This window comes from Myotis nattereri (assembly GCF_964212035.1).
Source record: "Myotis nattereri genome assembly, chromosome: 3".
NCBI classification, from domain to species: domain Eukaryota; kingdom Metazoa; phylum Chordata; class Mammalia; order Chiroptera; family Vespertilionidae; genus Myotis; species Myotis nattereri.
In genome coordinates, this window is record NC_138077.1 from 207582193 (window position 1) to 207609059 (window position 26867).

The window sequence follows — 26867 nt, forward strand, 5'->3', positions numbered from 1 at the left end:
ACAAGTAATTTATTTTGAAATTTAATCCAGGATAATTCTGTTGTTATTCTCCTAGAAACTATTTCCTTATCTCAATCAAGTTAATCCTTTTGGGAAAGCAGGACGCAATAAGGGGCTAACTCTGCCTTTCTGTCACTCTTATTAAAAGTCAGCATTTCTGCCCTGGCTGGATAGCTCAGTTGGTAAGAGCGTTGTCCTGACATGCCAAGGTTGTGGGTTCAATCCCTGGTCAGAGCACATACAAGAAGCAACCAATAAATCAAATTTGTTTTTTAAGTCAGCATTTCTCCCTTATAGAAACACAACAATTTTTACCCTCCCTAACTAAAACAACATAGTTTATTAAGCTGAATAAATAAAGCTGGAATAGTGTCCACATTTAGAATACTATGCTGCTGTTTCATAGGCTGGAATACAAATTACACAAATTCCTTTTCTCTTACCTGGCCCTATCCATGCTGTTACTTCAATCTGCATGCCAAAGAAAAGTTTTCCTTTCGATGCAGTCAATGCTTTTTCTTGGTCCTCTTGCTGTCGAAAGAATACCAGGCCATACCTCTCTTCTGAAGCTCCATGTATTTGCACTGAAGTCACCTTTCCAAATTTCTTAAATTCATGGAAAAGGCCATCTTTAAGGCTTGTATCTAAATCGCCAAATAAAAACAAGTTGCTTATTTTTCTAATTTAGTTACAACTCAATAAGTAAGCTAATTATTAGCCTGATTTTTAACCTAAGTTTTGTTAGCCTTAAAACATTATGTTTTCAAACACAATAACTCTAAAAGGCATTTTGGAGATTACTGTACAATTCTGAAATAAACTGAGTATTAGAAGATTTATTGATTTTTTTAAAAAAAATCTGGAGTATAGCGTAAGGGGAGTTTATTTTGCTACTCCTACTTTTGGTTATGTTTAAAACTTTCGCCCAGCTGGTGTGGATCAGTGATTGAGCATCAACCTATGATCCAGGAGGTCACCGTTCAATTCCTAGTCAGGGCACATGCCTGGGTTGCAGGCTCGATCCCCAGTGGGGTGCATACAGGAGGTAGCCAAGCAATGATTCTTTTTCATCATTGATCTTTCTATTTCTTTCTCCCTCTCCCTTCCTCATTGATCTATTTCTCCCTCCCTCTCTGAAATCAATAAAAAATATTTTTTTTAAACTTTCATAATAAAAACTTTACATACATGAAAACAACATATGTAAAACCTTTAAAGACTTCAAAAAGAAAACCATACTTCTAGCTTCCCAAGCATCATGTCAATGATAAAAATGTGTGGGAAGTGGCATGTAACATCCTAAACAACTTTCAGGCATTTTACAGATGAATCATGCCATCTGGGGGTCCTGTGTTAATTTGCTTCATCATAAGAATCAAGATTATATAAAAAGACAAGCCAATTTTACCCTCATCTATTCCTAATTACCAAGTAATCTAAATCAAAGGTCATCAACATTTGTGTCTCAATATCTCTATTCACAAACCTGGTATGCAGATTTTATAGGCTGTTTTATTTTATCTTTTAGAGGAAGGGAGGAGGATAGAGAGATAGAAACATTAATGATGAGAGAATCATTGATTGGCTGCCTCCTACATGCCCACACTAGGGATCAAGCTAGCAACCCAGGCATATGCCCTGACCACAAATTGAACTGTGACGACCTGGTTCATAATTCAACACTCAACCACTAAGCCATGCCAGTGGGGCTATAGGCTGATTTTTTTTTTTAAGGCTAGTCAAGTGAAGCAGTGGGAGTGGAGAAGGAACAAAGAAATCTGTAACTAGCTGTGATCAATTAGTTGTAAGACACCACTGCACTCGGACCAGCTGTGTTTTAATAAATAATTGAAGTAATCACTGAAATGCACTTAGCCAAGAAATATTTAGTTTGATCTTTTTCATTCTGACCATACATATGTTGTTTTCATAGGTAATATGCCTAATATAGGAATAACAGTATATTGTGGTCAACTGTCATTTTAAAATATCAGGAGTAAAGGCAAGACTACAGTATAGCTTTTCATTAGACTTTTCCATTATTCATGATTTTCCTCATTTAAACTCTTAATATTTTTTTTTAATATATTTCTGTTGATTTCAGAGAGGAAGGGAGAGGGAGAGAGGTAGAAACATTAATGATAATGAGAGAGAATCATTTATTGGCTGCCTCCTGCATGCCCCTACTGGGGATCAAGCCAGCAACCCAGGCATATGTCTTGACCAAGAATCGAACTGCAACTTCCTGGTTCATAGGTCGACGCTCAATCACTGAGCCATGCCAGCCAGGCAAACTCTTAATTTTTTTGAAATGAGTTTCCTATCATAATTTTATGTCCAAAATTATTTCACATAACATAGGACTCCAGAGCAATATAATAAATCTAACTAAAAACAGTATTTCTACATTTTCATCATAACAAATTTCCCCTCTCATTAAAATATTTAATCCAGCCTAGTGTCTAGGCTAGATTAAATATGTAACAACCTAGTCACTACATAAAATTATAATAATAACCACTTGCTTTTTCTTACATGGCATTACATGTTAATGAACCACAAGAACAAAGCTGATTGCGCATGGAAGGGGAAGAGTTGGAAGGATGGAGCAAAGTTAAAAAAAAAAAAAAAGAGAGAGGGAACTCATGGTCATGGACAACAATGTGATGATTGGGAGGGGGAAGTGGAGGAAGAGGGCATAGCGGAAATAAATGGTGATGAAAAACAAAATGTTTTTAAAAAGCTTGTTGTACCCGGCCGGTGTTGTTCAGTGGTTGCGCATTGATCCATGAACCAGGAGGTCATGTTTGATTCTTGGTCAGGGCACATGCTGGGGTTTCTCGCTCAGTCCCCGGTAGGAGGCATGCAGGAGGCAGCCAATCGAAGATACTCTCTCATCATTTATGTTTCTCTCTCTCTCTCTCTCTCTCTCTCTCTCTCTCTCTCTCTCTCTCCCCTTCCTCTCTCTGAAATCAATTTTTTAAAAAACCACCATAAAAAAAAAAAAAAAACTTGTCACAACGAAATATAGAATTCAAGTTGCTTAGTCTCTCATTCCCCAACAGCAACAGAAAGAAAAGTATAGTTTTTACCTGTAGAGCGTACTGGAAGATTCTGAACTTTGATCCCAAAACTTTTACGGGGCTCATCTTTTTCCAGGGATGAAAGCAACTGGGAAGTGGGTGCGGGGACTGCTGCGGATTGAACTGACCGGGCTGGAGAGTCATCACTTGAACTACTGCTAGAATCAGTGCTGCAGAAGGGCAAAAAAAACTTCAGTGAAAAGAGAAACAAAACACTGGAGCATATAAAACTTCTTAGAATCAACAAGTGGCAACAATTAAAAGGTCTAAACTTTAGGCCTGAGACTTTAGGATGCCCTACCTTCTCCACATCCATTTCATACTGTACCTTCAGAGATAACAGAAGACAGCAGTGGCCTGACAGTGTGGAGGCAAAATAAACAATCTTTTACATTACCACATGCCACCTAAAGGCAAATGTTTCATTCTTGAATGCAAAATTTGAATAATTTTTCCAAGTAAATAAGACTAATGAACACAATTCACTTAAGGGTCATAATAATAATAGAACAGTGGATATATGGGTTATTGATTCAGAGACATCAATTCAAATCTTAGCTTAGACATACAGTAGGTACTCTTGGATAAGTCACTTAAGCTCTTACTAAAGCCTCAGTTTACACATCTCTAAAACAGAAATAATAATAATAGTATCTATCTCATAGAGTTAGGAATTAAATAAAATAACCCACATACTTGTATGCATGCATATAAGCATAACCAATGGACACAAGACACTGAGGGGTAGGGGAGGCCGGGGGAAGGTCAAGGGAAAAAAAAAAGGAGACATATGTAATACTCTTTGTAATACTTTAAGCAATAAAACAAAATTTAAAAAATAATAATAAAATTTTTAAAAAAATAACCCACAGGTTGCCATGGCTGACATGGGTCACTGGTTACAGCATCAGCCCACACACAAAGGGTCTTGGGTTCGATTCCCAGACAAGTGAACATAGCTGGGTTGCAGGTTCCATCCTCAGCCCCAGTTGAGGTGCATACTGGAGACAACCAATCGATGTGTCTCACATCAATGTTTCTGTCTTCTCTCTCTCTCGCTCTCTCTCCCTCTCCCTCTCCCTCTCTCCCTTCTTCCCTCCTTCCCACTCTTTCTAAAAAAAAAAAAATCGGAGAAACCAAGATGGCGGCATAGGTAAACACCAGAGATTGCTGCCTTGCACAACCACTTCAAAAATACAACTAAAAGATGGAACGGACATCATCCAGAACCACAGGAAGGCTGGCTGAGTGGAAATACTACAACTAGAAGGAAAGAGAAAAGAATACCGAGACTCAGAGGAGATGCAGTGCAGAAGTAAAATACAAAGGTGCGGAGGTGCATGCTGAGAGGGCTGGCGGCTAAGGACACGGTTGTCTTTTTCAATCAGGAGAGAGTCTCAAGCTCTGAGCTCCAGTTCCAGGTGAGTCTCTGGGGACCCAGACTCATACGGGAGAAACGGGACTGTCTGGCATCGATCGGAACTCGAGGGCAGCTTTCTCTCAGAGGTGCTCGCAGCAATTGCCAGGACACTGAGAAGCGGGGCCTCTGAGGGCAGGACTGAGAGCAGCCATAACTGTTCACTCTGCCCTGTTGATCCCCTGGGACCCCGACCCGCTCAAGCCGTGCAAGGAGGCTTTTGCATATGAAAGGCCCGGCCCTTTGCAATCTGAAAATTACTTAACAAACTGCAGCCAGCCCAAGGCCCCACGGCAACTTGCATTGCTTCACACCTGGCTTCTGCTGGGTAGCCTCAGGCCTAGGCTAGATTAGCATCTCCTTAGAGATCCAGGAGCCAGTGTGCCCGGTGGTCAGAGTGGGACCATCCAGATTGCAGCTCCTCGGATCCATAAAGGACACACTCAGGGGGCAGACTCAGTGAGCACCAAAGCCCCACTGAAGCAAGTCTTGTCCCAGAGGGGTGTCTCTAGCACAGAAGTTCTCCCACTGCAGAAACAGCTGATTCTCACAGCCAATTGGCCTGGAGGTCAATCCCTCCCAGTGTTACCTACAACAATCAATGCTTAACTACAACAAGACTGTGCACAAAGCCCACAACGGGATGCACCAAGAGTGTCTACCTCAGGTAATTGGGGAGGCTGAGCCACTGGGCCCTATAGGACACTTAGCACAGAAAGCCACTCAATCGAAACAGCAAAGCATAAAAAATGCCGAGACAAAGAAACAGGACACAAATGACAGAAATGGAGGAAAGCAAACTACTGGATATAGAGTTCAAAACCACACTTTTAAGGTTTTTCAATTATTTTCTAGAAACCGCCGATAAACTTAATGAGACCCTCAAGAAATCTAGTGAGACCCTCGAGGTTGTGATAAAGGACCAACTAGAAATTAAGCATACACTGACTGAAATAAAAAATATTATACAGACTCCCAACAGCAGACCAGAGGATCGCAAGAATCAAGTCAAAGATTTGAAATATGAAGAAGCAAAAAACACCCAACCGGAAAAGCAAAATGAAAAAAGAATCCAAAAATACGAAGATAGTGTAAGGAGTCTCTGGGACAGCTTCAAGCGTACCAACATCCAAATTATAGGGGTGCCAGAAGAAGAGAGAGAGCAAGATATTGAAAACCTATTTGAAGAAATAATGACAGAAAACTTCCCCTAACTGGTGAAAGAAATAGACTTATAAGTCCAGGAAGCGCAGAGAACCCCAAACAAGAGAAACCCAAAGAGGACCACACCAAGACACATCATAATTAAAATGCCAAGAGCAAAAGACAAAGAGAGAATCTTAAAAGCAGCAAGAGAAAGACAGTCAATTACCTACAAGGGAGTACCCATACGTCTGTCAGCTGATTTCTCAACAGAAACTTTGCAGGCCAGAAGGGAGTGGCAAGAAATATTCAAAGTGATGAATACCAAGAACCTACAACCAAGATTACTTTATACAGCAAAACTATCATTCAGAATTGAAGGTAAGATAAAGAGCTTCACAGATAAGGAAAAGCTAAAGGGGTTCATCACCACTAAACCAGTATTATATGAAATGCTGAAAGGTATCCTTTAAGAAGAGGAGGAAGAAGAAAAAGGTAAAGATACAAATTATGAACAACAAATTCATATCTATCAACAAGTGAATCTAAAAGTCAAGTGAATAAATAATCTGATGAACAGAATAAACTGGTGATTATAACAGAATCAGGGGCATAGAAATGGAGTGGACTATTTTGGGGGGGGGAAGGGTGTGGGGGATGCAGGAAGAGACTGGACAAAAATCGTGCATCTATGGATGAGGACAGTGGGGGGGGGGGTGAGGGTGGAGGGTGGGAGGGGAACCGGGTGGAGGGGAGCTATGGGGGGAAAAAAGAGGAACAACTGTAATAATCTGAATAAAGATTTAATTAAAAAAAAATCAATGGGAAAAATATCCTCAGGTGAGGAATAAGAAAAATAAAATAAAGTAATAACCCATAGGCTTAGAGAGTTTGGAATATGACAGCATTCAATAAATGAAGTAGCCCTGCTCTGTTACTATTATTACTACCACTACACTTCACACATAAATTAATTTTTAGGAAAATATAAATATCAAAAATAATTTCCCAGGTAATATTAACTTTAAAAAATTTTGAAGATGTAATAAAGAAATATTGTGTAAATTACTTGAGTCTTGCTAGTTTAGGATCTTTGTGAATAATATGGAAAATCAAAGTCAATGAAATTGATTACTCTCTTCAATTTAATACAATCCTCAAATGGGGAGACAATTGAAAGACAAAGAAAAAATATTACCAACACGGTCAGATCGAGAGAGGGATATTTAAGCAAGCTTATTATGCCTAAAAACTAAGTAAGAAATATAAAATTCTCTTTAGGCCCTAGCTAGTTTGCCTCAGTGGATAGAGTGTCAGCCTGTGGACTGAAGGGTCCTAGGTTCGATTCTGGTCAAGGGCACATGCCGAGGTTGCACGCTCAATCCCCAGTGGGCAGGAGGCAGCCGATCAATGACTTTCATCATTAATGTTTCTCTCTCTCTCCCTCTCCCTTGCTCTCTGAAATCAATAAAAATACGTTTAAAATAATAAAATTCTCTTCAGTACTGGATGTGCACGACTGTGGTGGTTTTAAGTTCTTTCATAGCCTTCTCAAATAGATTAATAAAAAGCTATGTACAGGTTTCTAAAATTTTGCTTCAAACTCACACCTTCCTGTTGTGGAAGCCTTATCTCTATAGAACTCTGGAAGGTTAATCCATTACTTAAAAATATGTTTTTATTGATTTTAGAGAGAGGGAGGGAGAGGGATATAGAGACAGAAACATTGATGAGAGACATGGATCAACTGCCTCCTGTACATATCGGGGATCAAGCCAGCAACCCGGGTATGTGTCCTGACCAGAAGGTAACAGGGTTCATAGATTGACGCTCAAACACTGAGTCATACCAGCCAGGTGCTTAAACATACCTGGCAGAGGAAAGACTTGATAGTTTTATCATTTGCACTGAGACTACAGCTCTCATACCCAAGACCATCTTTAAGCCAGTCTGATTAATAAATGCAACCCTAGGATCTGAGACAAATTTGCTACTGCTTTTTTAAGAGAATAAAGTAAACATTTTAAGAAAACAAGGTGTTATAACTTAGCACTCACACAGCATTTTTATTTAGCTTTCACCTACTAAGACAAAAAAACAAAAACGTTATGAGGTTACCGGATCTTCCTGCAGTTTGAAACACAGGGAAATAAGCCTATGCCGGTGAGGGCAAACAGAGATACGCGAGCTCCAAAATACCCACTACTAGGGATAAAAGCCCCAGGTGCAACAAGCCATCATTGGCAGGCCTCCTATACATGGAAGGGCTCCCATTTCCCTTTTACACAACAAATGTTGTCCTGGGTCACTCAACAAAAGTAGTGTTACTAGTACTAAGTGAATAGAATACTATATTTTCATTCAAATTAAGGGTTAACAAAATTAATATTCTGCTTTAGTACAGGAGAAAATGTTTGTTATACGTACTAAGTACTTCAACTAATACAAGATTATTCACAAGATCACCAAATGATTACAGCATAGAGTGTTATACTTAATTCCAACAAATAAAATAACCATTAAGGAAAATTCTTTAATAACAATGCTACCAATATTATATACATCAAAATTCCTTAGCAATAGTGGATAAAGAAGCAAACAAATAAGGGCAAGAGCAAAATTTCTGGCTTTTAATATGATTAATGAGACAACAAAAACAAAGTTCGGTAAAAGTCTGTAATATAAAAATGAAGGAAGTCCAGCTTGTGTAGCTCAGTGGTTGAGCATCAACCTATGAACCAGAAGGTCACAGTTCAATTCCCAGTCAGGGCACATGCCCAGGTTGCGGGCTCAGTCCTCAATAAGGGGCATGCAGGAGGCAGCCGATCAATGATTCTCTCTCATTACTGATGTTTCCAGCTCTCTCTCCCTCCCCTTACTCTCCGAAATCAGTAAAAATATATTAACAAAAAGTAATGAAGGAAGGTGATCAATCAACGATAACAATAATTTTTAAGGACAAAACTGTCACAGCTCTAGCTGGTTTTGCTCAGTGAATAGAGCATCAGCCTGTGGAATGAAGGGTCCCGGATTTGATTCCGGTCAAGGGCACATGCCTGGGTTGTAGGCTCAATCCCCAGTCAGGGGCATGCAGGAGGCAGCCGATCAATGATTCTCTCTCATCACTGATGTCTCTATCTCTCTCCCTCTCCCTTCCTCTCTATGATATCAATAAAAAAATATTTTTTAAAAAAATTGTCATAGATAATAGATTTTCTATAAATATCATCACAATCTTGGTGAATTCCCTACTACCACACCAATTTTGAAACAAGATGTAAGATTTAAATGGTAGAATTACCTACTGACCAATCTGAAGTGATAACTAGAAAGGGGGAAAGGCTTTAAAATGAATTGCCAAATGATAAAATGATATACAACTTTTGAGCTCTGGCTGGGTATCTCAGTTGGTTAGAGTGTCGTCCTGATACACCAAGATTGCAGTTCAATCTCCCGACATTCAACTACTGAGCCACACTGGCCAGGCTGCATAATAATCCTATATAATAAAAGGCTCATCTGCAAATCGACCGAACGGCAGAACAACTGGTCGCTATGATGCACACTGACCACTAGGGGGCAGATGCTCAACACAGAAACTGCCCCCTGGTGGTCAGTGCGCTCCCACAGGGGGAGCTCCAGTCAGCCAGAAGCTGGGCTCATGACTGGTGAGCGCAGAGGTGGTGGCGGGACCGCCTCCGCTGCAGGCAGGCAGTAAGGAGCAAGGGGTCCTAGACTGTGAGAGGGATGTCCAACTGCCAGCTTAGGCCCGCTCCGCTCCTCGTGGGGAGCAAGAGGGCACAGGCCGGGGTGAGAGCACAGGCCAGGCTGAAATTTCATGCACCAGGCCTCTAGTTATTGATAATCAAACAGAATATGAATGCCAGGACTCTCTTAAACACAATTATGGTGTCAAATAACCAACTATTCCTGTCCCTACAGCCATTTTATACACAGAACTACAGTGAGCATTTGACTCTTAACATGGAAAATGTCAAGGCACTGGATATACTGATCTATAATATTAAAAGCATAAGATGCTAATTATACCGGACATCCTTCCGGATGAAGCCGGGGCTGCAAGGGAAACCCGTGTCCCGGGTGCCAGAGGGAAGCCGGTGCCAGCAGCTGGGAGAAGGAAGGCCTACTCTTTTTTTTTTTTAATTGTTTTATTGCTTAAAGTATTACAAAGAATATTACATATGTCTCCTTTTTCCCCCACCCTTAACAATCCCCCGGCCTCCCCTACCCCCCAGTGTCTTATGTCCATTGGTTATGCTTGGAAGGCCTACTCTCGCATGAATTTCGTGCATCGGGCCTCTAGTTACAAGATAATTCAGGACTAAATTTGTTCACATACAACAGTAACATCCAATGGCTGACTTCTATATCTGTATCCCTATAATATTTATAAACATTTGATTATGATAAATATGTTAGTTTTTGTTGTTCTTCTTTATTCTTTTTTATCTTCACCGGAGGATATTTTTCCCATTCATTTTTTGAGAGAGTAGGAGGAAGGGAGCAACAGAGAGGGGAGAAGAGAGAGACACACTGATGTGAGAAAGACACATCAATTGGTTGCCTCCTGAAATTGCCCTACAGGGCCAGGGATCGAGCCTGCAACTCAGGTACATGCCTTTGACCAGGAATCGAACCCACAACCCTTTGGTGTGTAGGCTGACACTAACCACTGAGAACACTGGCCAGAGCTATGTTGGTTTTTACAACTGGAAGATTAAAAAGCAATTAATCTAATTAAGTAGGGGAAAATCTGGCATAAATGGATTTTTTTTTAAGAGGAGCAATTAAAACTAGAAAACTTTGCCATTAAAACAGTTAAGAGGATCCATTTATTAAAAGCACATATAATCTCAAGTGACTATTTGCCAAAATCTCTCTTCTCTTTCATCAGGCAGCTAATAATTTTTTTCTCTCTACATAATCAATAGTAAGCTTGAGTCGAGAGGGAAAAGATGCAAAATGCAGATTTCCCATCAGGTTTGGGAAAATCCAAATGTGTCCACTGCCCTTGGTGCTTCCATCAAATGTGGAGGGGAAATCATGTAATTTCATAAATGCAATGTATCCCTACCCCAGGTAAGAATCTCTCTACATCCAATTCTTTTACATGTCCAAATCAAATTTTCAAGACAATCCTATCTTTTTAGTGCAGCAGTTCTCTAAATGTGGTTTGAGGACCTATGGGGGGGGAGGGGAAGATCATTTTAAGGGGTCTGTAAGGTTCTTATTTCAATTACATAACCATGTGAGGTCAGATTTTCTGCATAGACTTCACACACACGTATAATCACAGTGTGAATACAACAGTGGTTATGAGAATCTCGCTATCTTATTAAATCAACATTGAAGAAATTTGCAAAAAAGACAAGACAATGCTACTCATCTCATTATCTTTTGTTTTAAAAATAGTTATATACTAGTATATGCCCTGGCCAATGTGGCTCAGTTGACTGAATGTCGACCCATGCACCAAGAGGTCACCAGTTCAATTCCTGGCCAGGGCACATGCCTGGCTTGTAGGCTCAATTCCTGGTAGTGTGCATGCAGGAAGCAGCCGAATGATGTTCCACTCTCACATCAATGTCACACCTCTCCCTTTCCCTTCTTCTCTTTAAAAACCAATACAAATATATTTTTAAATGGTTATATCATACCAGCTAGAGATCTAAAATTAAAATTGATTAGGGAAGTTCCTCCCCAGAGGCAGACAACATCTTAAAGAGGACAGCTCTCCCAAGATTATGGATGAAGATCTTCATCTCCATATGAAATTTTTATTTCTTTTGCCTTTTCACTAGTTACTTGTTCTCTCTGTTAATGCACAGGTAGACAATGCTCCTTAACTCTGGCAACTGTCACTAAACCTACCACTAAGGCCATTAACGGCACAACAAAAGTCTCTAGAATTTCTTGCCAAAGTGGTTTTAAATAATCGAATTGCTTTACTTATTGGCTGAACACTCCATAAATCTGTGCCATAAGCAAATACCTAAATCAACACCTTGGGAACTGTAGCAAACAAGAAATGAATGAACAAGCTAAAACAGGTTGATGCTCCTTCTGGTACATCCTTTGATTTATTTGATACCAGCTGGTTTGATTCACAGGAAACTCTGACCAAGGAACATACTTGTCTCTTGGTATTATCCAACTGATAAGTCATCACTGTAGTATCCCTGGTGGGCTATATCCTCTCAAAGGTCTGAGTTTCACAAGAAGACAAAAATTTCAAAAACTTAGCTAATAGTGAACAAGAGTGGCACTAATATCAATTTTTAGTTATTATCTCACGTATGAGAGAATGACCAAAAAGGGGAGTTCTTAAATTAAACAAGGAGACCATTAGACTGAGGTGGTTCTAATATCTTAGCAGCCTATGTAAACAAATCAAAACCTAAGACTGTAAATGCCTCAAGGTTAAGATATCAAACCTATGGATAGCCAATCACAAACAGCTTATTAGAACTTTCCAAATTAGGCAGCCACTTATGCTATAACCAATCAAATAATTTTCTTGCTTTGCTTCCACCTTTTCTCTATAAAACTCTATCCCCTATATCAGCGGTTCTCAATCTGTGGGTCGCGACCCCTTTGGAGGTCAAACGACCCTTTCACAGGGGTCACCTAAGACCATCGGAAAACACATATATAACTACATATTGTTTTTGTGATTAATCACTATGCTTTAATTATGTTCAATTTGTAACAATGAAAATACATCCTGCATTACGATTCATAACAGTAGCAAAATTACAGTTATGAAGTAGCAACGAAAATAATTTTATGGTTGGAGGTCACCACAACATGAGGAACTGTATTAAAGGGTCGCGGCATTAGGAAGGTTGAGAACCACTGCCCTATAACCTGTTGGTGGAATATTCTAATCACTTCTGCTTTGGCACTGCCCAATTCGAATCAAGTTTTGATCAAATAAACTTAAAATTTTTTTAAAAGAGTCATGTCAAATAAATAAAATAAAAATTTCAACCTAACGGTTTTAATTTCTGCCTTGGCTGTTATGGCTCAGTTGGTTGAGCTTCCTCCCATGCACAAAGAGGTTGCCATTCCAGGGTTGTGGGCTTGATCCTCAGTAGGGGGATTGCAGGAGGTAGCTGATCAATGGCTCTGTTATTGATGTTTCTCTCTCTCTCTCTCTCTCCCCCTCTTCTTTTCTCCCTCTCTATCTCAAATCAATACAAATGTATCTTTTTTAAAAGTTTAATTTCTAGCTCTGGCCGAGTAGCTCAGCAGGTTAGAGTACTGTCCTGATATGCCTAGGTTGAGGGTTCCATCCCTGGTCAGGGCACATACAAGAATCAACCAATAAATACATAAATAAGTGAAACAACAAGTCAATGTTTCTCTTTCTCCCTAAAAATCAATAAATTTTTTTAAGTCTTAGTTTCTAATATGGTAAATGTTAATAGACATTACCTAAAATAAACAAGAACTCAATAATTTAAGAATATAAGTGTCCTGAGCCCAGAAAGTTACAAAGCAAACCACCAGTTTATAGACAACCTGACGTGATTCCAATTACATTTTCAACTCTGCTATTTGTGATGTAACCTGGACTAAAGGTCTGTGTTTTATAAGAAAATGAAGAAGGAAATACTCAACTGTGTGGTCTAGTAAGGCACCTCATTTTGCCTCTCTAAACTTAATTTCCCTAGTGAATTACCAGATTTCATGACCTTCCTTCAAAGGTCCTATTAACTCTAGGGCAGCAGTTCTCAACCTGTGGGTCGCGACCCCATTGGGGATCGAACAACCCTTTCACAGGGGTTGCCTAAGACCATCGGAAAACACATATATAATTACATGGTTTTTTTGTGATTAATCACTATGCTTTAATTATGTTCAATTTGTAACAATAAAACTGGGGGTCACCACAACATGAGGAACCGTATTAAAGGGTCGCGGCATTAGGAAGGTTGAGAACCACTGCTCTAGGGTTCTCTGACTCTCCACCTACCTTGCACCTACCATCCATTTCTCAAGTACTTATAGGATAAAATCCATATTCCTCATTGAGAGAGATATTTACATCATAACCCCAAACTAATTTACTAGCTGCTCCTTCTCATTCCTTTGTCATGACCGTTACCCTATCCACTAATTATCTATCCACACAAGAACATTAAACCAGTTTCTAATCAGGTGCCTTTTAAAAAATTATTATATACTAGAGGCCCAGTGCACAAAAATTTGTGCACTGGGGGTGGGGGTGTCCCTCAACCCGGCCTGTGCCCTCTTGCAGTCTGGGACCCCTCGGGGAATGTCCACCTGCTGGCTTAGGCCTGCTCCCCAAGGGGGATCGGGCCTAAGCTGGCAGTCAGACATCCCTCTGGCAGCCCAGGATGTCCACTTGTCAGCAGGGAGCAGGCCTAAGCTGCAGTCGGACATCCTTAGCACTGCTGAGGAGGCGGGAAAGGCTCCCGCCACCACTGCTGTGCTGGCAGCCGTCAGTCTGGCTTGTGGCTGAGCAGAGCTCCCCCTGTGGGAGCGCAATGACCAGCAGGGAACAGCTCCTGCATTGAGCGTCTGCCCCCTGGTGGTCATGTGTGTCATGGTGACCAATCATTCCCAGTCGTTCTGCTGTTAGGGTCAATTTGCATATTATCCTTTTTAGTATATAGGATAAGTCCTTGGTTAAATTTACTTCCTCTCTAATCCTTAATTTTCTTATATGTAAATGGTGATAGCACCTACCACTTGTGAAGGGCTGTGGTGAGTTATAATTACAAAATGCTTATTAGCACCCTGCCTAGCATATAACAAACATGGAGAGCTCTTGTCCAACCTATTCCTGTTTAAGGCACCTTTCTGTCCATCCTTGCCTGCCTTACCTTCAAGGAATTAGTTCTAAGGTTAACCTATTCTGTAGCTGTTCCTGACATCCACACCCCACCTACAGCATTCATTCGTTTCTTAGCTATATATTCCTGAGCCTCATTTACTACAGTGTCTATCTCAAATCTCAAATCTCTTCACTCTGTATCATAACTACTCATTTGAAAGCTCAACACTGGATTCATCTTTGTAAACACAGAGGCTGATATGGTGTTTGATATGTAATGGAGATATCTCCAAGACATTATTGTCTTGAATTGTGCAAGCAATTGAAATTAATGCCCTGAAAAGTACACTAAGCTCATTAAAATAAAGGTATTAACTAAACTCAGTATCTAATCATGAAATAAAAATTTCTTTGTTGCAAACTGCAAAGTATTTCTTCTTTAATTACTAGTTATCAAGAAATGACTGTTCTGAAGTTCTAGAACTATAACTGAGACATATTAATAAGCTGACTGAAAAATCACTGATATCTATAAAAACAAAATCACTTCATGGATCCTGTTATCTAGAACTTTGTGGAAAAGGATTTAAACACACAAACAACAACAAAAAAGAACCATTTTCCAGGATGGAAGCAAAAGCACAATTAAAATATATATCCCCTACCCCCAAATTAAATGTCTAACAAAGTCCAGAGTCTTTGGATACACTATTCTCTTTCATTCACAAATCCTTCATTGGAATACCTACATCAGTAGTTCTTAATGGGGGTGATTGCTCCCCAATGGACATTTTTGGCTGTCACAACTCTGAGTGGGGATGAGGCTTACTGCCATCTAGTGAACAGAGGCCAGGGTGCTGCTAAACATCCTACAATGTTCCGAACAGTCCTCACAACAAAGAATTCTCTGGCCTCAAATATCAATTAGTGCCAAAGTTGAGACCTACATTATTTCCTTTACTGCTTTCCCAACATGAAAACCCTACATGCTCATTTTAAGTGGCAATTCAAACATGAGTCCCTTAAAGTGACCATTCTTCCTTATCAGTAATGTACCACTTTATAAAAGTCTTTGAATAACTCCAAAACTCAGGGGAAAACAGTGGGGGGGGGGGGGGAATTCACTTGTGAAAATTACACTCAAGAGGAAACTGGAATCTAAAACATTCTGGTATCACTCAATTTTGAAAAACACAGCAGAAAAGAAAACACCAAATAACTTTTTTATAATATGTGTTCTGCATTTCAATTGCAAGGTGAAAGTACTTGTGAACAAAACTGTTTTATAATTTTAAACAAATGATGGGTAAAACAGTCAGTAATGCTACTCCTATTCTAGTAAGGTTCACATCAATGAGAAGTATCCCATTCATATTAAAGTGGTTCTTAGCACAATAATAGCTTTCTTTATTCTCAACATAGGGATTTAAGGTGGTAGTTTAGAATCACAAATTTTTCCTCACCAAAGTACCATGTTTAGAAGAAATTAGTAAAACTTCTATTTTGCAAAGAGCTTAATGGGTTTTTTTGTTTGTTTTATAACTTTTAAATTTTAAGACATTTTAAATTTACACCAAAAAGGTTTCGGTTTCGATTTTGATCAGGACACATACCCATGTTGCTGGTTCAAATGCCCAGTTGGGGCATGTACAGGAGGCAACAGACTGATGTTTCTAACAGTGATGTTTCTTTCTCTCTCCCTCTCTCCCTCTCTCTCTCCCTCTCCCTCTCTCCCCCTCCCTTCCTCCCTACCTCCCTCTCTCTCTCTCCCTCTCTCCCACACCCTTTTCCTTTTCTCCTAAATCAATTTTTTTAAAAAATAGCAACAAAAACACCACACATATCCTCGGGTATTAAAAAAAGAAGAAGAAGAAGATATGACTCAATAGCCAAAAAAAAAAAAACCCACAAAAATAAATCAGATGCAAATAGGCACCTTTGAACTTGAACAGACATTTCTCCAAAGAAAATATACAAATGGCCCAAAACGCACACAAAAAGATGCTCAAGCCCTGACTGGTTTGGCTCAGTGGATAGAGTGTCGGCCTGTAGACTGAAAGGTCCCAGGTTCGATTCCTGTCAAGGGCATGTACCTTGGTTGCAGGCACATCCACAGGAAGAGGTGTGCAGGAGGCAGCTGATCGATGTTTCTCTCTCATCAATGTTTCTAACTATCTCTCTCCCTTCCTCTCTATAAAAAATCAATAAAATATATCTTTTTTAAAAAAAAGATGCTCAACATGAATACTTGTTAGAGAAATTTAAATAAAAACCACGAGATACCTTTCACAGTGAGGATGGCTACTATCAAAAAACAGAATATAACATGTAAAGAAACTGGATTCCTTGTGCATTGCTGGCAGGACAGTAAAATGGAAACAGTATAGCAGTTCCTCAAAAAATTAGAAGTACCATATGATTCAGTAATTCCACTTCTGAGTACGTAACAAAAAGAACTGAAAGCAGGAACTGGAAGAGACAATTGCACATCCACATTCATAGCATGTGTAATAGCCAAAAGGTAAAAACAACTCAAGTATCCATCAACAGATGACTGCATAAACAAAATGTGGTATCAACATATAGTGGAATATTAATCAGACTTTAAAAGCAGAAGGAAATCCTAACATATGCTACAAAAGTTGGATGAATCTTTAGTATATTATGCTAAGTGAAATAAGCCAATCACAAAAGGACAAATACTATATGATTCCATTTATATGAGGTAACCAAAGTAGTCAAATTATAGAGACAGAAAGTCAAATGTTGGCTGCTAAGGGTTTGGGGAAGAGAATGGAGAGTTGTTAAATGGATACAGACAGCGTCAGTTTGGAATGAAAAGGTTCTGGGACAGATGGTGGTAATGGTTGCACAACAATGTGAATGTACACACTGAACTATATACTTAAAAATGGTTAATTGTGTGTTATTTTAATACACACACACATACACACAAAGATGACCTAAGATTCTTTGTTCCTTAGGAAAAGGTGCGAGATTCCAAACCAGTTAATGTAACAGGCTACCTGCTGTTTTGTCTCAATGAGGTTCTACTGAATCAAGGGGCCTCTCAGTCCAATTTACCCAGGTAAAGTTCCTCAGAAATGATTCAGCTCTAACTGGTGATTCTCCAAATATTGCAAAAGATATGGAAAAGCACTACAGGACTCAACTGTATAAATGACAAATTAGATCTTCAGAGCCAAAGTTAATGAAAAGTGGTCTAAATTCTTCAAATTTAGTATACCTATTGAGAAAAACTGTATTAATGTACTAAAAAGGAAAAATGTATTTTTTATTATAGAACCAATATTTTAATTTCTATTTTGTTTTGGTCCACAGATTTCTTCTATCATTAGTAACTACAAAGACTTTTAACAGAAAAGATCTGATTTTTTAAAATCAATTTTTTTTTTTGTTATTATCCTTACCCAAGGATATTTTTTCCATTGATTTTTAGACAGAGTAGAAGGGAGTGAGGAAGGAGGGCAGGAGGGAGGGAGGGAGGGAGGGAGGGAGATATAGCAAGAAAAACATGGATGTGAGAGAGAGACATAGATTGGTTGCCTCCTGCACTTGCCAGAGATGGAACCTGCAACCCAGGTACATGCCCTTGACCAGGAATCAAACCTGCCACCCTTCGGTGCTCAGATCAATGCTCTACCCACTGATGCACACCAGCCGGGACAAAATAACGTCTTTTTTTAAATTTAATTAACAGAGTGAAACTGACAAAAGAGAAAAGCTTTCTCTTATTAGACAAAGGTAGAAGCAGAAAGAGAACCATAATCCATCAGCAATAATTTTTCTTTTTGCTGTCATCAGCTTTTATTGCTGATATACAAAATTAATTTCCTAAGGATTTCTAAGTACAGTAGAAAATCTAGACTTTAGAAATTACCTTTTCTTGAGTTCTAGTTTCCATCTACCTTTCACCTATAAGTATTTTAAATTATCAAACATTTCTAAACCTTAGACAGGTGCTGGCTCTACTTTATAGTTAGGTAAGATTAAGAGAAAATAGGTTCAGTGTTCATGGTCACCAAAGTAGTGATAAATTCAACCACAGTAATTAAAATAGTTGGTTCTATTTCTCTTCCTATTCTGAAGCCCAATGGTTTACGTAAATGGGAAAAACAAAATTAGTAAAGACTACTTTTTTAACACCCATACGACTGTCAGCGGATTTCTCAACAGAAACTATGCAGGCCAGAAGGGAGTGGCAAGAAATATTCAAAGTGATGAATGCCAAGAACCTACAACCAAGATTACTTTATCCAGCAAAACTATCATTCAGAATTGAAGGTCAGATAAAGAGCTTCACAGATAAGGAAAAGCTAAAGGAGTTCATCACCACCAAACCAGTATTATATGAAATGCTGAAAGGTATCCTTTAAGAAGAGGAAGAAGAAGAGAAAGGTAAAGATACAAATTATGAACAACAAATACACATCTATCAACAAGTGAATCTAAGAATCAAGTGAATAAATAATCTGATGAACAGAATGAACTGGTGATTATAATAGAATCAGGGACATAGAAAGGGAATGGACTGACTATTCTTGGGGGGAAAAGGGGTGTGGGAGATGCGGGAAGAGACTGGACAAAAATCGTGCACCTATGGATGAGGACAGTGGGTGGGGAGTGAGGGCGGAGGGTGGGGTGGGAACTGGGAGGAGGGGAGTTATGGGGGGGAAAAAGAGGAACAAATGTAATAATCTGAACAATAAAGATTTAATTTTTAAAAAAAAGACTACTTTTTTCCTTTAAAAAAAATATATATATATATGAGAGGAAGGGAGAGGGAAATAGATAGAAACATCAATGATGAGAGAATCACTGATCGTCTGCCTCCTGTACACCCCCTACTGGGGGATCAAGCCCACAACCTAGGCATGTGCCATGACCAAGAACCGAACCTCACCCTCCTGGTTCATAGATCCATGCTCAACCACTGGGCCATGCTGGCCGGGTTAAACATTATTTTTTAAAAAATATGTTTTTATTGATTTTAGAGAGAGAAACATTGATAGATCGGTTGCCTCTTGCATGCCCCCTACTGGGGATAGAGCCCACAACCCAGGCATGTGCCCTGACTGGGAATTGAACTGGTGACCTTTTGTGCATGGGAAGATGCTCAACCAGCTGAACCACACCAGCCAGGGCTAAAGACTACTATTTATTTTATTTATTTGTTTGTTTATTTTTAAATCCTCACCCAAGGATATTTTCCCATCAATTTTTAGAGAAAGGAAAAGACAGGTAAGGATTAACAAAAGAAATAATAATTTTTTTAAAAGGCTTAAACCAGCCCTACCCGGTTTGGCTCAGTGGATAGAGCATCGGCCTGTGGACTGAAGGGTCCCAGGTTCGATTCCGGCCAAGGGCACATGCCTGGGTTGCGGGCTCGATCCCCAGTAGGGGTTGTGCAGGAGGCAGCCGATCAATGATTCTCTCTCATCATTGATGTTTCTATCTATCTATCCCTCTCCCTTCCTCTCTAAAATCAATAAAAAAATATTTTTTAAAAAAAGGCTTAAACCAAAAATATAATAGAATCAGGGGCATAGAAAGGGAATGGACTGACAATTCTCGGGGGTAAAGGGGTGTGGGGGGTACGGGAAGAGACTGGACAAAAATTGTACACCTATGGATGAGGACAATGGGGGGTAGGAACCGGGTGGGGGGAAGCTATGGGGGGGAAAAAGAGGAACTACTATAATAATCTGAACAATAAAGATTTAATAAAATAAATAAAAAATAAATAAAATAAAAGGCTTAAACCAAGAAAGCATACAGATCAAGTGAAAAGGTGTTATTTTATTCCAAATGATTACTTACAACTGCTATAGCCTTTACCAAACCCACAAATAAATTTGAACTTTGAGGTTTGCCTTTTTCCAACTTAATTTTAGTGCTAATTCAGCAGTTCTCAACCTGTGGGTCGCGACCCCTTTGGGGGTCAAACGACCCTTTCACAGGGGTCGCCTAAGACCATCGGAAAACACATATATAACTACATATTGTTTTTGTGATTAATCACTATGCTTTAATTATGTTCAATTTGTAACAATGAAAATACATCCTGCATATCAGATATTTACAATTCATAACAGTAGCAAAATTACAGTTATGAAGTAGCAACGAAAATAATTTTATGGTTGGGGGTCACCACAACATGAGGAACTGTATTAAAGGGTCGCGGCATTAGGAAGGTTGAGAACCACTGTGCTAATTCATCTTTTTCCTATTCAGAGTTTTTAAAAAGTTTGCTATTTTCCACTTCTGAACTCTCTATTAAGGAAGTGCCAGACCCAAAAGGTTATAAGGACAACAAACTCCCTACAAGGAAGTCTAAAGCCATCTACTATGTAGTGAACTTGTTTATTTATTTGTGAAAGACTTCAAATTACTAAGAAACTCCAACCTAAAATCTTTCTGCTTAAACAACTCCTTTGCAGTTTCTTCCAAAGGAAACAAACACAAAGCTATAGTCCAAATAGTTCTAACCACCATATGACACAGAACATTCACCAGGCTAGTCGGACCCTCCCTTCACAATTGAAAATAACATTCAAAGAATCATACTAGTTATAAAAATCATGTCTAGAAGGCAGGTGTCTATTAAATGTGTGTCTTATTTATTCTAATTCCAACAACAGAATTCCACTGTATGTTACCAGACACATTTTAAACTTCTATCGATCCCCAGTGTGGAGGTGTGCAGGAGGAAGACAATCAGAGATGCTCTCTCATCATTGATGTTTCTCTCTCCCCTCCTCCGTCTCTAAAAATCAATTTTAAAATATTTTAAAAAATAAAATAAAGTGAAAATACCACATTTTCCTTCATTTCTGTGCATAGATGATTCCTTGTTCAGGGGAAAATGATACCATGGCTTCTGAGAATGCCCACAGAAAGCCTCCAAGTGAAAACAACCCAAAAAAGATAAAAGAGAAGAGCATCATCACCCAAGCTGCTGAGTAAACTTTTACCATAAGTAAAAAATACTAACAGAGGTTTCAATCTCATACCAAAAATTTAAAACATAAGCAAGGCTACAGAAATTCACATTTTTTATATAACCCTGGCATCCAGAAAAACAAAAAATAAATGTACTCTTATTTGTAGCTTTAATATTTCTTTCTCTTTATTTTATTTTTCTAATATACTAGAGGCCCAGTGCACGGATTCGTGCACCAGTAGGGTCCCTCGGCCTGGCCTGCAAGGTTCGGAGATAGGGGCAAAACAGCAGTCTGACATCCCCCGAGGGGTCCCAGAGTGCAAGAGGGCACTCTGCAAAGCTGCTGTCACTCAGCATCTCCTGCGCTGAGCATCTGCCCCCTGGAGGTCAGTGCACATCATAGCTGCCAGTTGGCCGGCCGGTCGCTTAAGCTTTTATATATATATAGAAGATTTTTATTGATTTCAGAGAGGAAAGGACAGGGAGAGAGAGAAATACCAATGATTAGAGAGAGTCATTGATTGGTTGCTTCCTGCATGCCCCTCACTGGGATATGTGCCCTTGACCGGAATCGAACCCGGGACTCTTCAGTCCGTAGGCCAACACCTATCCACTGAGCCAAACTGGTGAGGGCTTTCCTTTTTTTATTTTTTTTAATCCTCACCCGAGGATATTTTTTCATTGATTTTTTGAGAGCGGAAAGACAGAGAGAAATATCCATGTGAGAGAAACACATCTATTGGTTGCTTCCTGAATGAGCCCTGACCAGGGCCCAGGCTGAAGAGGAGCCTGCAACTGAGGCACATGCCCTTGACCAGAATCAAACCCGGATCCTTCAGTCCACAGGCCGATGCTCTGTCCACTGACCCAAACTGGCTAGGGCTTTCTTTGGCATAGTATTTTTAATTTTAAAAATTATTATTTAAGCCCAGCTGGCATGGCTCAGTGGTTGAGCATCGACCTATGAAGCAGGAGGTCACGGTTCGATTCCCAGTCAGGGCACATGCATGGGTTGTGGGCTCCATCCCCAGTGTGGGGCGTGCAGGAGGCAGCTGATCAATGATTCTCTATCATCGATGTTTCTATCTCTCCCTCTCTCTTTCTCTCTCTGAAATCAATAAAAATATTTTTTAAAAATTGTTACTTGAGGCTTTAATCTAAATTACTTTTTGTTAATTTTTAAGCAATGTTTAGAAAAATTACATCAAGATTAAATTAGCCTTGGCCAGTGTGGCTCAGTTAGTTGGAGCATCATCTACACCAAAATGTGGCTGATTCGATTCCCGGGCAGGTCACATAGCCAGGTTTCGTTCGGGTTCGATCCCAATCTGGGTGTGTATGGGAGACAACAGATCTACGTTTATCTCTCTCATTGATGATTCTCTCTCTCTTCTCTCCCTTCCTCTCTCTGAAAACAGTCAAAATTACCCTAGCCAGTTTGGCTCAGTGGATGGAGCATGGGCCTGAGGACTGAAGGGTCCCAGGTTCGATTCCGGTCAAGGGCACATGCCCCAGTTGCGGGCTCGATCCCTAGTAGGGGATGTGCAGGAGGCAGCCGATCAATGATTCTCTGTCATCATTGATGTTTCAATCTCTCTCTCCCTCTCCCTTCCTCTCTGAAATTAATAAAAATATATTTTAAAAAGTAAAATAAAATCAGTCCAATTTTTTTATTTAGAAAAAAAAAAAGATTAATTAAAATTCATAAGATACCAGGTCACAAGTTTACTCTATTTTTATTTCTTCTACTTGTCAATCAAATCAAATAAACCCAGCAAAACCCATGTATAAAGAAAGAAAAGGGGTATGAAAGAGAGAATTCTTTACTTTAGACTGACTTAACTAAAAGCAAAGTTCTTGGGGAACTTTGGTAATTAACTAATAAAATAACATTCTGGTCCAATTCTTTATCACCGAATGCAGACCTTGTCATGATGTACCCAAACAGTGGTATGGCAAAAGCTGGTCTTCAAGCCTTAGGTACTAAAAGGCAGAAGATTAAAAGTTATAGTTAAAGCAAGTGAGTAATAAGGAAAGACGTATTGAAAATAATGAGAATTTGCCCTGGCCAGTGTTGCTCATTTGTTAGAGCGTCAGCCCACACACCAAAGGGTCTCAGGTTTCTTTCCCGGTCAGGGGCATGTACCTGGGTTTCAGATTTGATCCCCAGCCTGGTCCAGGCACATGGGGGAACCAACCAATCAATGTCTCTCTCTCACACATCAATGTTTCTCCCCCCCCCCTTCCTACTCTATCTAAAAGCAATGGAAAAATATGCTCAGGTGAGGATTTTTTTTTTTTAATATTTTAAGAAAAGAATGAGAGCCCTAACTGGTTTGGCTCAGCGGATAGAGCGTCGGCCTGCGGACTGAAGGGTCCCAGGTTCGATTCCGGACAAGGGCATATATCTTGGTTGCAGGCACATCCCCAGCAGGGAGTGTGCAGGAGGCAGCTGAATTGATGTTTCTCTCTCATCAATGTTTCTAACTCTTATTCCCTCTCCCTTCCTCTCTGTAAAAAATCAATAATATATATATATTTTAAAAGTCACTTTAAAAAAAAAAAAAAAAGAGAAGAATGAGAATTCACACCAGCGTTCTAGTCTTCAGCTCCTTACTGTGTCTGAAATGCCTCCTCCCTAGGAACAAACCTGTATTAACTGGCAGCTAATTCCAGCTGCTCCTCCCTGCAGGCTGCCCAGTCACAGCACAGAAGCCAGAACAGAACTCTGGCAGAATAAGAAAGCCTCTGGAAAGTGGCAAGCAGCCAACTTAAACTGGATGATTCCAGTTTAGGTTGGTTGAGTCACAAACGAGCAGTTCCTAGCTTTCCCCACAATATTTAGACACCCTGGCTGCCCAGGCAGCACACAACAAACTCTCCTCATTTGCTTTCAGAGCTAAGTCTACCTTGTTCTCATCTCCCTAGCAGTAGAGAATCTTAAATGAAAGCTGGCTTCCTAATTTAAGAGTAAATATGGGTGACTCCAACACTTGTTTCCAAAAATGACTGCCTATTCCATATAACCCTAATATTGACAACACCTACACCTATACTTGACAAAATGAAAACCATAAATGAAATTGATCTATTTATAGATCTCAATAATATAAGTGTAGTCCACCAGAGCAATTAGAAGCAAACACTTCAGCCAGACCCATGTGGCTAAGTGGTTGAGTATCAACCTATGAACCAGAAGGTTACATTTCGATTCCCAGTCAGGGCATATGCCCAGGTTGCAGGCTCGATCCCCAGTAGGGGACGCACAAGAGGCAGCCAATCAATGATTATCTCTTATCATTGATGTTTCTTTCTCTCTCTCTCTCTCCCCCTTACTCTATGAAATCAATGATAAAAAAATGTTTTTAAAGAAGCAAACACTTCCATTTTCCATATTTAGAACAAAAAGGCTTGTCTATAGGTTGAGTACGCTAGTAGCTTATTGCCCAATAACAAACTATACAGCAGCCGAGAAAGGAATGTGTTTCAAAGATGTAGGCTCTGCAAGTGATCTCTGCAATTTGCCTGCTACTGATGAGGGTGGAAAACATATTAATAAATTTTTTAAATATATATTTTTTATATTTGGTGTACTTTTCTCCAAAGCACACACTGTCAAATAGTTATTCCATTCTTCTAAACAGCACTAATCTGCATTAAGAAGAGAATGAGCAAATGCTTATTTTGGGGGACAGTAATAGGTATTTAATAAGGCAGCTACTCAAAGGGAGGTAAACTTAATGTGCATTTTAAATTTAACCATTTTCTCAGGATTGCAGACACACTAATATGCCTGTTTTTCTCTTCTTTCCACCAACCCTTCTTCCTCCAAGTAGGTAACTTTTTAAAAAACTTAGATACCAATATTTCAAGGAGAGAGAATACTCAATCAATAAAATCACTACTTGGCTTTCACTGAATTCCATCACAAATAAAAGTTGCAAATTTCAGCCTGCCTGGCTCAGTGATTGAGCATCCGTCTATGAACCAGGAGGTCACAGTTTAAATCTGGGTCAGGGCACAGGCCTGGGTTGCAGGCTTGATCCTGTGTGGAATGTATAGGAGATAGCCAATCAGTGATTCTCTCTCATCATTGGTGTTTCTCTCTCCCTTCCTATCTGAAATAATAAAAATATTTTTTAAACATATTTTTTATTGACTTTAGAGAGGAAGGGAGAGGGAAAGAGAGACAGAAACATCAATGATGAGAATCACTGATTGGCTGCCTCCTGCATGGCCCCCACTGGGGATCAAGCCCACAACCCGGGCATGTGCCCTTGACTGGAATCGAACCCGGGACCCTTCAGTCTGCAGGCCAACACTCTATCCACTGAACCAAACCAGCCAGGGCTAATAAAAAAATTTTTTTTTAAAATTTCAAGTAGTAGCCAGAAAGGTCCAGGACAATTAATACATTTTATTCATAATAGTGATTTTCAGCATAATTTCAACTATCCAAAAAGGTAAAAATGAGACAGGACAAAATTTTAATAAAACACGCAAAGTATGGTTGTAAAATGAAAATAATAAATTAGCTATTTAAACCAACAAATGGTGTTTTACTTAGGTTGAAAATAAGAGTACGGCCCTAACCGGTTTGGCTCAGTAGATAAGAGCGTCGGCCACTGAAGGGTCCTGGGTTTGATTCCGGACAAGGGCACATGCCCAGGTTGTGGGCTCGATCCTCAGTGGGGGACGTGCAGGAAGCAGCCAATCAATGATTCTCTCTCACCATTGATATTTCTATCTCTCCTTCTCTCTCGCTTCCTCTCTGAAATCAATGGAAATATATTTTAAAAATAAATAAAGAGTACATATATTTCCCTTTTAAATGAAAATAAGGGGCAAAAGACTTAAAAAAATCCCTAAGAAAATTTATTGTCCTTAACTTTGGCTTCTTTAAGGCTTAGATAAACCTTTACTGTTCCTCCTTAAAAGTCCTGAATGCTCCCAAAACTTCTTGTTATCCCCCGAAATCAAATGACAGGTATAAACAGAGTAGCAAAGAAGACAAAGATTGGAATTATGTAATAAAACCAATATAATTAATTTAGACTCTCATTTCAATCCTATACAGCTACAAACAGAACAGCCAGGAGGGAGGAAAAAGAAAACATGGTTTCTAATCACCAATTCCCTAAATATGGTTTAATATCACTTACAAATTTTTGTCCTGATACTAAAGGTGTTATGTTATCAGACTTTCTTCTGATTAAAAATAAAAAAAGAATACAAACCATTTTGTCCCCACAAAATATACCTGAGAATAAAGAAGCATAGTGCAACAAAATTTTTATCTCCAACTGAATGCAGAAATTATCTGCCTATTCATTACTATAGATAAGATCACTGTAGGTGATAAAAATTCAGATGAATGTTTTTATGATTAAACATTGTTAATAATCATCAAAAACCCTTTATTAATTACTTTAACAT

General features: G+C 39.3%; 1 protein-coding gene across 1 annotated transcript in view; it reads right to left on the reverse strand.

The window, feature by feature from the left end:
• The window catches only part of SPEN (spen family transcriptional repressor), an 89050-nt gene that overhangs the window by 27530 nt on the left and 34653 nt on the right, over positions 1–26867 (reverse strand). The window contains exons 4-5 of the mRNA XM_081086480.1: positions 3093–3253; positions 444–644 (exon numbers count right to left, since the gene is read on the reverse strand). Of these exons, the coding sequence (XP_080942606.1) occupies positions 444–644; positions 3093–3253 (362 nt within the window). The remainder of the gene's footprint in view (positions 1–443; positions 645–3092; positions 3254–26867) is intronic.